At 38.2% G+C, this 14,122-nt stretch overlaps 2 protein-coding genes across 2 annotated transcripts in view; both read right to left on the bottom strand.

Annotated features, from left to right (window-relative positions):
- Positions 1-5,666, bottom strand: part of LOC306863328 (obscurin-like) — a 52,206-nt gene extending 46,540 nt beyond the window's left edge. Inside the window, exons 1-5 of the mRNA XM_079406588.1 lie at positions 5,489-5,666; positions 3,183-4,287; positions 873-1,142; positions 514-774; positions 25-327 (exon numbers count right to left, since the gene is read on the bottom strand). Of these exons, the coding sequence (XP_079262714.1) occupies positions 25-327; positions 514-774; positions 873-1,142; positions 3,183-4,278 (1,930 nt within the window). The 5' untranslated portion in view covers positions 4,279-4,287; positions 5,489-5,666. The remainder of the gene's footprint in view (positions 1-24; positions 328-513; positions 775-872; positions 1,143-3,182; positions 4,288-5,488) is intronic.
- Positions 5,667-8,129: 2,463 nt separating this feature from the next.
- LOC306863219 (lysosomal cobalamin transporter ABCD4-like) lies at positions 8,130-13,824 on the bottom strand. Its single transcript, XM_079406457.1, has 19 exons — positions 13,548-13,824; positions 13,277-13,395; positions 13,070-13,197; positions 12,668-12,807; positions 12,447-12,563; positions 12,146-12,271; positions 11,962-12,012; positions 11,793-11,887; positions 11,314-11,435; positions 11,107-11,198; positions 10,906-10,998; positions 10,215-10,420; positions 10,035-10,126; positions 9,850-9,886; positions 9,519-9,568; positions 9,375-9,427; positions 9,211-9,287; positions 8,994-9,109; positions 8,130-8,898 (listed from the first exon to the last, which is right to left on the bottom strand). The coding sequence occupies exons 1-19, from the start codon at positions 13,577-13,579 to the stop codon at positions 8,830-8,832; spliced, it is 1,815 nt and encodes a 604-aa protein (XP_079262583.1). The 5' UTR covers positions 13,580-13,824; the 3' UTR covers positions 8,130-8,829.
- Between the last annotated feature and the right edge of the window lie 298 nt (positions 13,825-14,122).

The raw sequence follows: 14,122 nt of genomic DNA, 5'->3' as shown, positions 1-14,122 counted from the left end.
CAACAACAACAAAATCTTTCTCACCAAGATAAAACGTTCCAGGAACCTCCAAGTAGGCACTCTGACCAAAATCATTGACCGCTGAGATGCGGAACTGATAGCTTGCTTCTTCTGAAATTTCACTGATGGTGTATTCAGTGCTAGACAAAGATGTACTAGTTACTTTAACCCAGGTTTGGGCTCCCACCTTCCTGCGCTCAAGGATATAGCCAGTGATGGGCACAGGCCTTTCACTGTCTGGTGGAGACCAGCACAGTGTGATCGATGAATCTGTCTTGTTCCGCACCACTGGCTCAACTGGGGGATCTGGGGGATGTTTCCTTGGTGCTGAGGTCAAAGTTTATAATATTGTTAATCAGGTTAAATAAATGGAATCTCTCTAAATGTCAAAAGCAATTATGTTTACTGTTGAAACATTATTAAAGAAATGCATTAGTACAGTCACCACATAGTAGCTGTGGTGTCGTTCGATTTGACGTGATTTGCATAGGTCTGATTTACAAATGCATTCACCTGTGACAGAGAAGCGGGTGGATGTCTTGCAGTCATGGGCGATGAAGGCCACCTCACCCGAGTCCTCTGCAGTACATCCGCGAATGGTCAGTGTGTACTGTCTGTTAATGCGGGCGATAATAATTCGGGAGTCCTCTTTCAGCCTCTCCCCATTCCTGGTCCAGTATGCATCATCTACAGGTTTCTCCAGTTCCACACAGAAGATCACGGTATCGCTAACCGGCACCACTGTCCTCCTCGGCAGCTTTTTAGTGATGTTGCCTGAAAGTGCAGAGAAAAAGCACATGATAAATATCTTTTGTGTTGCACCAGGTCATTAATCATCATTCTGGCCACCCATATTGGAATAGAGCTTATACCCAGCACTGTAAGTTCGGCCACAGTGCGGCTGCCTTCCTTCATCTCACAGATGTACACGGCATCATCATTGGTGGTAACATTGTGAATAGTGAGGCGGCGCAGGGTCCCTTCCACATCCATGCGGTACTTGGCATTGTCCTCCAGACGGGTCTCCTCCATAAACCAGCTGGCCTTTGTGTTCGGCACTGGCACCTCACACTGCAGAGTTGCTGTTTCCTTTTCCTTCACCTCGACATCCTGCAGCTTCTTTTTGAATGGAATCTTTGGCTCTGGCAAGGATACATGTTAGTGAGCATACAGAAGACAATTTCTTTTTAGCTGGCAGTCATGATCTGGCAGTGTCCTACAATTTGGTTTCATATTGATTGGGTTTCAAAGAAGGCAAATGATAAATGTGACCCTGGACCACAAAACCAGTCATAAGTCGCACGGGTATATTTGTAAGCAATAGCCAACAATACATTGTATGGGTCAAATTATGGATTTTTTTATACCAAAAATCATTAGGATAATAAGTAAACGTCATATTCCATGAAGATATTTTGTAAATTTCCTACCGTGAATATATCAAAACTTAATTTTTGATTAGTAATATGCATTGCTAGGAAGTTAATTTGGACAACTTTAAAGGCAATTTTCTCAATATTTAGATTGTTTTGCACCCTCAGATTCCAGATTTTCAAATAGTTGTATCTCAGCCAAATAGAGTCCTATTGACGGTGTATCCTAACAAACTATACATCAATGGAATACTTATTTATTCAGCTTTCAGACAATGTATAAATCTCAATTTAAAAAAATTGACCCTTATGACTGGTTTTGTGGTCCAGGGTCACATATGACAAATAAATAGGATGGTTTCACATATAGTATACTTCAGGTAAACTTAAGCCAGTTCAGTTAAAGGGAACCAAAAGGGAAACCAACTGCAAGTTACAACCTTTGTGGTGTTCACAATATAAATGAACTTAAACGTGTACCACAAAAGGCTCCGTCTGTTTGTGGGTCATTTTGTGGTAGACTTTTGAGTCCATTTAAGGGGGAACGCCCTTAAAAAAATAACATCATATAAGGCAAGAAAAAAGCTGACCATCAAATAAAATAAATGCATTTCTTACATTTATATGAGAGTTAATCTGTTTGTATCCAAACATACAGTACAGTATGCCTTTGGCTCTACTTTACCAGCTTGAAGTCAATCATTTGAAATCTGAACATGTTTACAAAAAAACAGCCTTAAATGTCATGAACTTCACACTCCTAATCCCTTCACATGGACGTCACTGCACTTTGCACTGCAACATTGGACTGGTATTCGGCTAAGTTTCTGTGACCTTTCTCTTAGGTGCCTATGGCATACGTGTCAAGATTAAGACACAGGAGCAAGGTAGCAAAACATTATTGCTACACTTCTGGCTAAAATTAGAACTCTGTATTAATATAAAAAATGTGTACATCTGTGAAGATCATTACTTCAACGTTGGCTTAGTTAACAAATAATTAGGATATTGACTAATGCTGCAAACCTGAAGACGTCACTTGGAAAATCACCCACAACGGTGTCAGAAGTGAGTTTGCAGCCAGCTATCACAACAACTGTGAACTAATCATCACTAGCAGAAAATAGGTGTAATGCTACACCCTCTTCGAACACTTGCAAGCACTTTGCTAAGCAGAGACTGAGCTGGAAGGCAAAGATGACTGTCATTAGTTGATTTCAATTTAAAGGTTGGTGATTTATTAGGGCTAACTGTATTTTAACATGGTCATTATTGTGCTGACGTATGTAGTAATCTTACGTGCCAGCCTCAATAAAATTATGATATTCTCTGACTGATACATAACTTATAAACCACTGTACTTGTAGATTTAATAGAAAACTTTCTTTATGATTGCAGAAAGGTAATTGTTTTTTTTTTGTTTTTTTATCTGGACACTTTTGTTTACTGGTTGGCTATATCTTTTGGAAAAGACCAAGTGTAAACAACACCCCCAAAACATAGCAATCCAAAAACTCAAACCATCTCAGGAGGAGACATATACAAGACATGACTCAGCTAAGTATAAATGGATCTGGTTTTTCAAGCCGCAAATGAAAACTTACTTCTCCCAAAAAGGACTACTCGCAAGTTCGCAAGCTTCAAACATCACATGGGTTTAAAACATTAAAGTTTTTCCACCCCACATTAGCAATAATATCTGCTTTGATCCAAGTGTAAACTGAATGTACATTCTCATTCTGACAGCAGATGGATCAATTAGTGTGCATAAAGTTGCCAAGAGTAAGTACCTGCAGACATTATTCTTACCTTTGACAATCACTAGCACAGCGCTATAGGTTTGTCCAGCCAAGTTGGATGCATTGCAGGTGTACAGCCCATTATCACTTTGTTTGCAGTAGAGCACCTTGAGGATGAAATTCTCCGCCTGGTCCTCATACATAACATGTCTGCGGCCCTCACTGATGTTCGCCCCATCCTTCCTCCAGATGATCTGAGGTTTGGGATGGCCTGTGACGAAACAGCTAAGCTTTGCATGTTTACCCTCGGTCAACATACAGGTGCGGGTAAACACCCCTTTGGGCAACATGCTGGTTAAAGCCGAAACTCTCTGCTCCTGATCATAGGCGAGTCCCAAGCTTCCATGTTCTTCTGTGATCGTGGAAGATGAAGTTGAAAGCGTGGCTGAGGAAGTTTCCATGGTACGGTATAAGGAGATGTCCTTCCGCATTTCTTCTTTCCGCTTCTGCATGTGTGAGAGGAGGGATGTGCTCTTGTCTGCATTCAGGAGATGTGTATCTTGAAGGTCGACCACCAGAGAAGCAGCGGTCTGAGCACGGCCAATGGAGTTCTGCGCACGGCATGTGTAGGTACCACTGTCCAAGCTCCTAACACTCTGGATCCTTAAGGAGCTGGAGTCATTTTCCGAGGTTATCTTGATGCGGTTGGCCTCACCCAGGTAGCGACCATCCTTTTCCCAGTCAAAATTGGGTGCTGGATGGGCTGCCACCCGACAATAGAAGGTAACATCACCCCCTAGACCCACACGGGTGGAGACAGGCTTTACTGTAAACACTGGGGCCCGATCAATCACAGTTTCCGGCAGTCCCACCTTCAGGGTCACAGCTGCATATGCCTCTCCGACATTGTTCTTGGCACGACACATGTACTGACCGCTGTCTTCTAGAGTTAGATCGTAGATGGTAAGTCGGTAAACATCACCATCTTCTACTTTCTTGAAGCGTCCACCTGCAGAAAGAAGCATCTTCTCTTTCTCCCAGGTGACCACAGGAACAGGGTTTCCCACAATAGTGCAGCTGAGGGAGGCATCTCGTCCCACGCACAGCGAGAAGGCCTTGGGTCGAGTTAGGAAGCGTGGAGCCCCACCAAATAGATTCTGGTCCATTCTTGCTTTCTGCAGAGATGAAACAACACACTTTAATAAAAGTTAAAGTTGTGGTCAGTGCATAGAGGAGAAACATAAGAACTTGAGATTATATAAAAGCTTTACATATTTGCATCTTGTCACCATTAAATCTTGCAACTAATCTCAAGGACATTTCTGAAAAGCTGCTATTCAAATGATCATACTGTAAGTCAGTTTGAATAAAGAGGGTCTGCTAATGACAAATAACCATGTCAAGAAGATCCTGAAATAGACATTTTGAGAAATGAGAGAAGCCTACTTTTAGAGATGCCCACTCAAACCTCTCCAGTATCCCACCACAAATTTGATAAAATGCTAGTTGATTTAAAGTCAAATGTATAAACAAAGCATTAAAACAAGTTTGCCATGTTTGAGAATTCATCTTTTTATATGTAGCAAATGCACATGTATATAATGTAATATTGTCACACTGCTAGGACAAGCCATTGATATCTTTTGTCCATTTTCCAAAATGAGAACAACTGTGAATGTAAACTGACTAAAAGTTATATTGTCATAGTTTAGGGGGATAATAGTATAAACATCTTTAACAGAACTTTACATGGAATGACCAATGTAAAATAACCTAGGAAGCCATGTATCTAGAAACAATAATCATTTTGACCTACATCTTTATAAAATTAAGAGGTCATCAACTTGCATCTGCTATGTCCAACAGAACAGTGGATGATCTAGTGAAATCTCTCCACAGAAAGTCAGGTTTAATGAGGTAGAATTCTAGTGTAACAAAGTTAAACAAAAGGACATTGGTCTTTGAAAAGCATGACATTTGCCATCTCTAACACCTCACTCCCCTGAGCCGCCTGTCCCAAAAATAACCTCAGCTGTCGGGCTCTGTCTGCACTATGTCCATTTGTAGAAGAAATTTGACCTGCTGTGTGATATATGTTTTTGTCAATGGCATTTTTCTAAACTTATAAATTTCGTTTCAAAGAGCAGCAGACGTTTTTACCTTCGTGGATCTCTCCTTGAAAATAAATTAAATAGTTTTCATAATTAAAAACAAAGTTAAAATTTAAAGCGAGCAACAAAATAATAAAATAACGTAATCAATTCAAACTTAATGTAATAAATAACACAGAAACATTGAAGAGGCGAGAGAAAAGTAATCTCTCAGATATTGAAAGTTTTGGTATTTTATAATGATTTTTTAAAAATCGCCTCTTACCTTTAAGTTACTGATATAAACCGGTGCAGATGTTCATAAATATCCGATGTTGGCATGTGAACATATCCTCGTGAAAACAGGTAAATTCCGTGAACTGTAGAGGGGGAGGACAGTGTGTTTTATCCCCAGTGTCTTTGCTCTGTGTGACGCTCCTGTATCGGTCCAACCTCCCGTTGAAAATAGATCCGTCACTTGTCGGAGCAAATGTCGGACTGAGGTGAAGTAACAGTTACTGTTGAAACATCTGTATGGCAAACCGTTTTAGCAGTTTAGGAAGTTTCTACAAAGCTATTGCTTTATTTATTTAATGCAGTAACAAATTGCACATTATTGTTATTACATTCTATGGACTCAATCACTGTTGCAGTATAGGCTACTTCTGACTAGTGCAATAGTCACAAGGATGATTATAAATTATATTGCATTAAATTAAATATGACAAATCAGATTGTATTGCCTATTGTTTTTTACATTTAGAAACATAGACAAAGAAAAACATAACTATATGCTGTTAATACCTTGTTTCAAAATACTGACATAGGTTTGGGTTTGTCGAATTTTACCAAAAGGATTAACATCCTTTTCCTTTCTGAGCTTTATATTTGAACAATCCTGTAAATTACAGTGTGAATTTAAGCAGTTGGTTTAAATTTTAAGATTCAGTGCACCTTAGCACAATTTGAATTCATCTGAAATCATTTCACTAAAATTAAACTCCCCCACAAACCCTTGTGATGGTTTAGTTATTCCTCTCCTGATTGTCTCATATTTTCCTGAATGACTAGGGTCTTTCCCGTTATCTGTTCCAGTGTGCCTGTTGATTGACAGCAGCAGATCGGCCAGGCTCACATTTAAAACTGTCTGAAACTCAAGCAGTGGGATCAGTCCATCTCTTTGGTGGGAGGGATAATTTTGAGCTCAGCTCTATGCTGCTTTAGTTTGCATATGTGCAACTTTCACAATCCTGGTTTTAATGTTACACAAATGCTCTGTACTGCAATGCTTAAAACATAAATGTCTGGTTATGCAAATTATAATTTTTTTCTTCTTTTTAAGAACTAGCTCTATTTAAACTAACTACTATAAGTGTTCGCTGCATGGCAACAGATAAACTGCAGATACACCGCTAACTCTTTAAGATACAGAGTTCACTGTGGCCATGCAGAGTATATGTATGCCATATATATACAGAATACTATAAATACAAAATACAGATCAGATCAAGTTGTTTCTAAACATACAAAGTGAAAAAGGTTGCTAATTTTAACTTGGAGCTAAATATACTGTATTCTAGCAGGGAGATATAGTGGGATGTGGGGCTGTAAATTTTTTCACTGCCTACTGTTCTTCCTCCAGACCGATCACACCTTTCCTGATAGATGTGCTAAATACCTGTCTTCTTTTTCTCAAATACATTTAAAATAATGCATTTGAGAAAAAGTATTTATTGCTCAAATTCATTAATAGAGTATGTACAGGCGCATCTCAATAAATTAGAATCTCGCGGAAAAGTTCATTTATTTCAGTAATTCAACTCAAATTGTGAAACTTGTGTATGAAATAAATAGTATATTGTATATTAAATAAGTAGTTTAAGTCTTTAGTTCTTTTAATTGTGATGATTTAGGCTCACATTTAACAAAAACCCACCAATTCACTATCTCAACAAATTAGAATACTTCATAAGACCAATAAAAAAAATTTTTAGTGAATTGTTGGCCCTCTGGGAAGTATGTTTATTAACTGTATATGTACTCAATACTTGGTTGGGCCTCCTTTTGCTTTAATTACTGCCTCAATGCGGCGTGGCATGAAGGCAATCAGCCTGTGGCACTGCTCAGGTGTAATGGAAGCCCAGGTTGCTTTGATAGCGGCCTTCAGGTCATCTGCATTGTTGGGTGTGGTGTCTCTCATCTTCATCTTGACAGATTCTCTATGGGGTTCAGGTCAGGCGAGTTTGCTGGCCAATCAAGCACAGTAACACCACGGTCATTGAACCAGCTTTTGGTACCTTTGGCAGTGTGGGCAGGTCCCAAGTCCTGGAAAATGAAATCAGAATCTCCATAAAGCTTGTCAGCAGAAGGAAGCATGAAGTGCTCTAAAATTTCCTGGTAGATGGCTGCGTTGACTGTGGACTTCAGAAAACACAGTGGACCAACACCAGCAGATGACATGGCAGCCCAAATCATCACTGACTGTGGAAACTTCACACTGGACTTCAAGCAACAAATTTACTTTCATCTGCAAAGAGGACTTTGGACCACTGAGCAACAGTCCAGTTCTTTTTCTCCACAGCCCAGGTAAGACGCTTCTGACGTTGTCTCTGGTTCAGAAGTGGCTTGGTAGCCCTTTTCCTGAAGACGTCTGAGTGTTCGTCTTCTGGATCATTGACAAGTCAGCAGTGTTCCCCATTATTGTGGTTTCAAAAACAAAAGATACCTGGAATTTATACTGTAGGGATGGTCATTAATTGAAACTCAATTGTAAATATTCTAATATTTTGAGATATTGATTTTTGACTTTCATGAGCTGTAAGCTCTAATCATCAAAATTAAAACAAAAACTTTTGAAATGTTTTACATGCAATTAATCTAAAATATATGAAAGGTTTACTTTTTGAAATAACTTACAAGAAAAAATGAACTTTTTCACGACATTCTAATTTATTGAGATGTACCTGTATTAGGAATATTGAATTTTAATAGAGGAATAGAGTTCTTTTAATTCTGAGCTTAATTAAACTCATACAAAATTATTAATGTTTTTGAATTGTGATTCAGCTCTGTGGCTGGAAAATATTGGCCCTCTACTGGTCAGGCAGAGAAATTACATACATTTATATTTTCCCTTTAGAATAATTTGCAGCCAAACACTAAAGTAAACATCTTTCCATAAAAAGTTTCTATGACCACCTATGACCAAAAAGACCATTTTGACATTTGCTTGGACATTAATAGTTTAATATCAGCCATGTAAATAAAATATATATTTGAAATATGTTCTATAGGCACTTTATCCAAAATTATTCTTGAAATGCTCTTAAATGTCCTTCATTATAAAAATCCCTTTTTGTGCACATCCATTTGGCAAGAAACAACCAATAAAGTTGACTGAAGCGGCATATACTTGCATAATAAAAAATTATATATTGCTATATGAAAAGTACGTTGAGACAAACAGTAGCAAAAAGGACTCATACTGCATTATTAGTGTATCAAGAACTTCAGTAATCACAGTATACTGTAAAGTAAACAAGATTTCTCCAGAGTCTCAAGACTGAATACACCCATAACCACAAAACGGACCAATATTTTCTCATTATAGTGGGTAAGTTTGATGGTTCATGCCTCTTTGAGTTTGGTGAGCTCCCATTGGCCACCTCCGCACAGTCGCAGCATGATATCATGATGCTGTTTAAAGAACACAAAAAGAATTCTAAGCACAGGCCATGCAATAATGTTTGTCATGTTGTTTTAGTGAATGTGAAAAGGTCATAGATCATCACCTTTTCCAGAGTGCTACGGTGACCCAGACTGATGAGGGTCATTCCCAGCTGTTTACAGGCCCTATAGAGCTGACCCTCGGCCTCCTCCGTCAGAGCGCTGGTGGCCTCATCCAGTACTGAAACAAACCGCATGTCTTACTCATGACACAGGTCATCATCTGACTGATCATAGTAATTAAAGCTACCGGAAATTTGATGAAACTATGCCAGAACTGACCTGCATATTTGGGCTGCAGGTAAAACAGTCTAGCAAAACAAAGCCTCTGCATTTCTCCTGGCGATAAAACATCATACCTGTGAAAAACAAGGGCATTCCATTTTTTTTTATGTTCTTAAAAAAATCAAAATTTTTATTTCTAGATATTAATACTAATTTCTCACCAGTTCCAGTCTACTTTTGTATCCAGTCCTCCTATTCTGGTCAGAAGATTCGACTGACATACAAAATACACAAAGACACACTGCTTACAAAACATTCAGAGCAACCATATTTTAGCAGGCATTACAGTATCAGTTCAGTCTTACCAAACCAACAAGTTCCAAGTATTTTAGTATTCGTTCATCATCTATAGACCCTAAAAGAAGAATTTGTATTAGTTAAAAGTGTCATCATAATCATAAAGTCATCATAATCTGTTTACACCACCAGAAGTGTGTTGTATAATTAGCACAAAGTTTTCAAGATCTTGACATTTTTGCATTGCATTTAGCATTTGTGCAAGTTTGCATTGGCAAAAAAAGTCAAGTTTATTTTTGTAACACATTGCATACACAGTTAAGTACACTATATTTGAGCTATATGAATATATTTAAATACTGCATATCATTACGTTTTTTGAATTAGGTTAATCTGTACCTGAGGAAGGATATATATCATTTAATGGATAGATAACCTAAAGGGAAAACCAGCAAATTAGTGTGCATAAACATATATATATGTACAGTTTTTGTTCACAACAATAAAATGTAGTTTTTACTAATAAAATTAATTCAATGTAGAGTAGTGCGTAATTTGTGACAAATTGTTTTCTCTTTTCTCACCTGCTCTCTGAGAGTGCCATCAGTAAGATATGCTTTCTGTGGCAGGAAAAGCACACCCCTCGGTCCAAAACACGTGGTCATCTCCACAGAACCTGAGCAACAGGAAAGCAGTATGTTTTAACAAATCAGATGCTTTTTCTGCATCTGATCATTTTATTGTCTGTCATCTCTGACGCTTACCATTGCATGGTTCCCACAAGTCGTTGAGGACCCGGAGCAGGGAGGTCTTCCCTGTTCCCGTGTTTCCCACCACGAGCATGTGCATTCCTTGACTGATCTTAAGGGTCAAATCCTTCACAAGCAGCTCTTCTGAGACGGGTGATTTATAGGAGAGACGATCCAGCACAAACGCCGTGTCTGCTGGGACACTGTGAAGCTCCCGATCACTGATAGAGAACATACTACAGATATTACCAACAATGATAATCGTAATAAAGCTTTAGCATGTCAATCTTTACTGTGCATCAGGGTTACCATTATCTAAAAGCATTAAAAAAATTATTACTTGAAATAAACATTAACTGAAGTAAAAAATAATATATATACATATACATATACATATATAAAACCCTTAAACTTATTTTATTTCCACAAGATGCTAATGCAACTATTTCCCATTTTCCGTTAAATTTCAATTACTAAAATAACTATAGATAAAAATGACAAAAAAGCACAACAAAATTACTACAACTTTAACCGAAATTAAAACAGAAAGAGAATGCATAAAAATAAACCTTTTTCAAAATATTAACAAAAACTATAACAGTATATCGATACTAAAACAACACTACTGTGTATTCGGGACTACCAGAAACTGATATTGTTTGTTGGTACTTGCATCCGAAATTAATTTTGATTAGTTTTAAATTACCTGTAAGGTACATCCTTTGAAAGTGGATCGTACTGATCCTGGTCACACTGTTTCTTGGCAATGTCTGCCATCACTTCCCGCAGTTCTCCAATCCTGGAACCAAAAGAAAGAGAAAGCAGACTAGTTTTAGAATAACCAACGAATCATAAAAACACAGATGCACAATAAAATGTGCTTTTAAGCAGTCTTAGAGCACCTCACCGGTGCGTGTATCCAGCAACATCAGACACTGTGGTTGAGAGATCTATGAGCTGGGTGAAGCAGTTTATAAGATAGATGCAGACGAAAGCGTTCTGAAAGAGACGTGTGATCAACATCTTATTGTTTACAACAGAGACTCACTCAGAGCAGAAGCACTTGTGTTTGTCTTAAAGTCCACCACATTAAATACTGTTTGAAGTAACTCACCTTACTGACAAGAGCACTCAGTTCTCCAGGTGTCAGGCCGTCGTATTCTCCAGCAAAGATGGGGATCGCGATCACTATATAGCTGAGGATACTGCCCAGGTAGTCAAAGGTGTTTACTCCAACTGAAATTAAAAGAAGCAAAACAATATGCATTCATGGTGAACAGAACAGAAGGACTGTTTTATTTCATACTAAGTTGATAAAGCAGCTTAAAAAAAAGTCACCATGAAATCAAAATGGACAATTCTGATTATTTATAAAAATACTGCAATGTTTTTTTGCTGTTTCACTCAGATATACATCATAATAGAGAATAAAAGACGATTGCAACTTGTTTCATGCCAACTTTAGATGCATGAAATTAGCTTTTTCCTTTGCCACTGTATATTTTCAGTAACAATAGTGGGGAATATTGCACACTTTATTTCACTAAAATTTGGTATATCTTCAGAATGCCAATTTAATTCAGGAGTCCTTACTGTAAAGCCATAGCTCTTTGTTCATCAAGCTTCTCTGAGTGGATAAGAGCATCTGCAGCCTTCTGTCGGTCCGCATGTGCTCCACCTTACCTGCCCTGAACAAAAACACAACAAATGATTTCCTGCTCTATGATTAGATAAAAACTCAAATCTGTAAGTGCATACTAACCTGAAGAAAGCGGCAGATTCGGCATGCACTCTAATATGCATGTGTTTAAACCTGGAAGGACATGGAAAGCAGAAGTTAACTGCTGAAATAGAGCTGCATTCATCCGAAAAATAATATCTAATAGCAGCCATAAACATGTGACGTTTGCGTCAGCATCTCTGAATGTAATATATTTCTCGTCTACCTAAAATCTCCCTCCAACTTTTCTTGCTCAACCAGCATGGACACGATGGGTCCTATCAAGATCTTGTTGGTGATGCTTCCAACCACAAAGTAGCCAAAGATGCTTACAAATCCAATCCAGCCAGCACTGCAGCACCAAAAAACTTTCATAAGATAAGTTATTCTACCAAATCTTTCAGTGCAAAATTAGTAGGACAAAAAGATGCAAGAATATTTCACTGGCATTAACTGCATTGAATGATTAAATGTGTTTAGATTCTGTGATTACAAACACAAATTAACACACGCAGCATCTCTCTGACCTGTTGAAGCACTGATAGGTGTAGTAGGTCACAGTGAACGGCGAAATCAGAAGTCGACTCGCCATAGTGCTCATCTGCTTACATAACCTCTCTACGTCCTGACTGATGCGCTGGTCTCTGGACGGGACACAAACACAAAATAAACCATTAACAGGGCAGATTTAATTAAGCCTTCTTAAGTAATGAAATGAAACTACATGAATGTTGTGTGAATACATTACGGGTTGTCGATGTTTTTGCACAGTACGTTGAGGGTGTAGTAAACACGTCCCTTGAAGTAAGTGCTATGGAGTTCTTCAGTCAAAGACTTTCTCCAGCTGACATACAGCAGACTGGAGATGTACTGGTCCAGACTCTTCAGCTGAGGAACAGTCAGTTTTTAGCTGACACATTTCTCCAAAGCTATTACAAGTGTAGTACTACCCCTTCCAGCACATCAATTTAACCCATTTCAATTTTTGAATAGTCAGAAATGCTGGTTGATGTATGGAATGTGATTACAATAAAAATTGTACCCAGATTTTTAACATAATAGGGTTGCTACTAAGTACAGTGAGTAGTCAGCAGATGCTGTTACCCAAAGCCACTTTCAGAAAACTATATAAATAACAGACCAAACTCACGGTTGAATTAATCAGAATGAGCATAACCGCAAACAGCACCAGATTTTTGAACTTCCCATAGTTCTTCTCCGACAGAACCTCGTAGAACTGACTCGGAATAAGACCCACTTGATAAATCACAAGCTGAACTGAAATAAAAGCAAAACATTGAACAAACACAGAAGACAAAACAAGCTGGCACAAGTCCATATGTTAAAAGTTTAATACCTGAAAGCGTGACTCCAAGAAGCGTCATGAACATCCGGACACTTTGGTTGGACCAGGATGGGAAAAGGATCTTCAGAATTCTGCTCAATCTTTGGACAAACCTCCAGTCTAGCTTTGGTCTTGGAGAGAAACACATGCACACAACAATTGGTGACAGTAGTTTAATTAAAATATAAGGTTCAAAATGGCATCAAGACAAAAACCAGCTGCATTTTGGCTTTCTATTACATTCATCTCTACATATGCATGAAGATGTCTGTTCATGTCTTACCTTTTCACACTGCTGTTCTTCAAGGGTGGCATGGTGCACGTTTGCTAAAGGTATTAAGAGACCTTCTGACTGTCAAATCTTACTTATTTCAAGCTTTTAGAGGAGTTTATTGGATGGGTTTTGGGTTCAAAGTCTAAGTCAGCATATGACAGTGTCTTAAACATTATGTAGTTAAATCTTACAAACACTAGTAGTCATAAACAAATGTCCTATCACATGGAGGGTCACATGTACACAAACATTTCTTCGTCTCTGTTTGGACGCGCATGCGCTGTCTGGTGCTCCGCTGCCACCTGCTGTACAGGAGAGTGTACGACAGGACTTTATCCACCGCATTAAATATTAATGTGCACATAAATCCCATTGGCAACACAAAAATGTATAGCATGTGTTAATTCTTGATTTAGCCTACTGCATCATAGCTGTAACTTTTTACTGTTAAAATGAATCAGTAGGCCTATATGTAGAAATAGAAACATTCTTAACAGATCCTTTAAAACTATTTTTCATTGTTAGTTCATATTAGTTCATGTCCACTTTGTTTGCATAAATAACGTTTTTGTAAAGTGTTAGCA

This window comes from Barbus barbus (genome assembly GCF_936440315.1).
Source record: "Barbus barbus genome assembly, chromosome: 44".
NCBI lineage: Eukaryota > Metazoa > Chordata > Actinopteri > Cypriniformes > Cyprinidae > Barbus > Barbus barbus.
The sequence above is the reverse complement of the archived record's forward strand: the minus strand, read 5'-3'. Positions and strand labels throughout refer to the sequence as shown.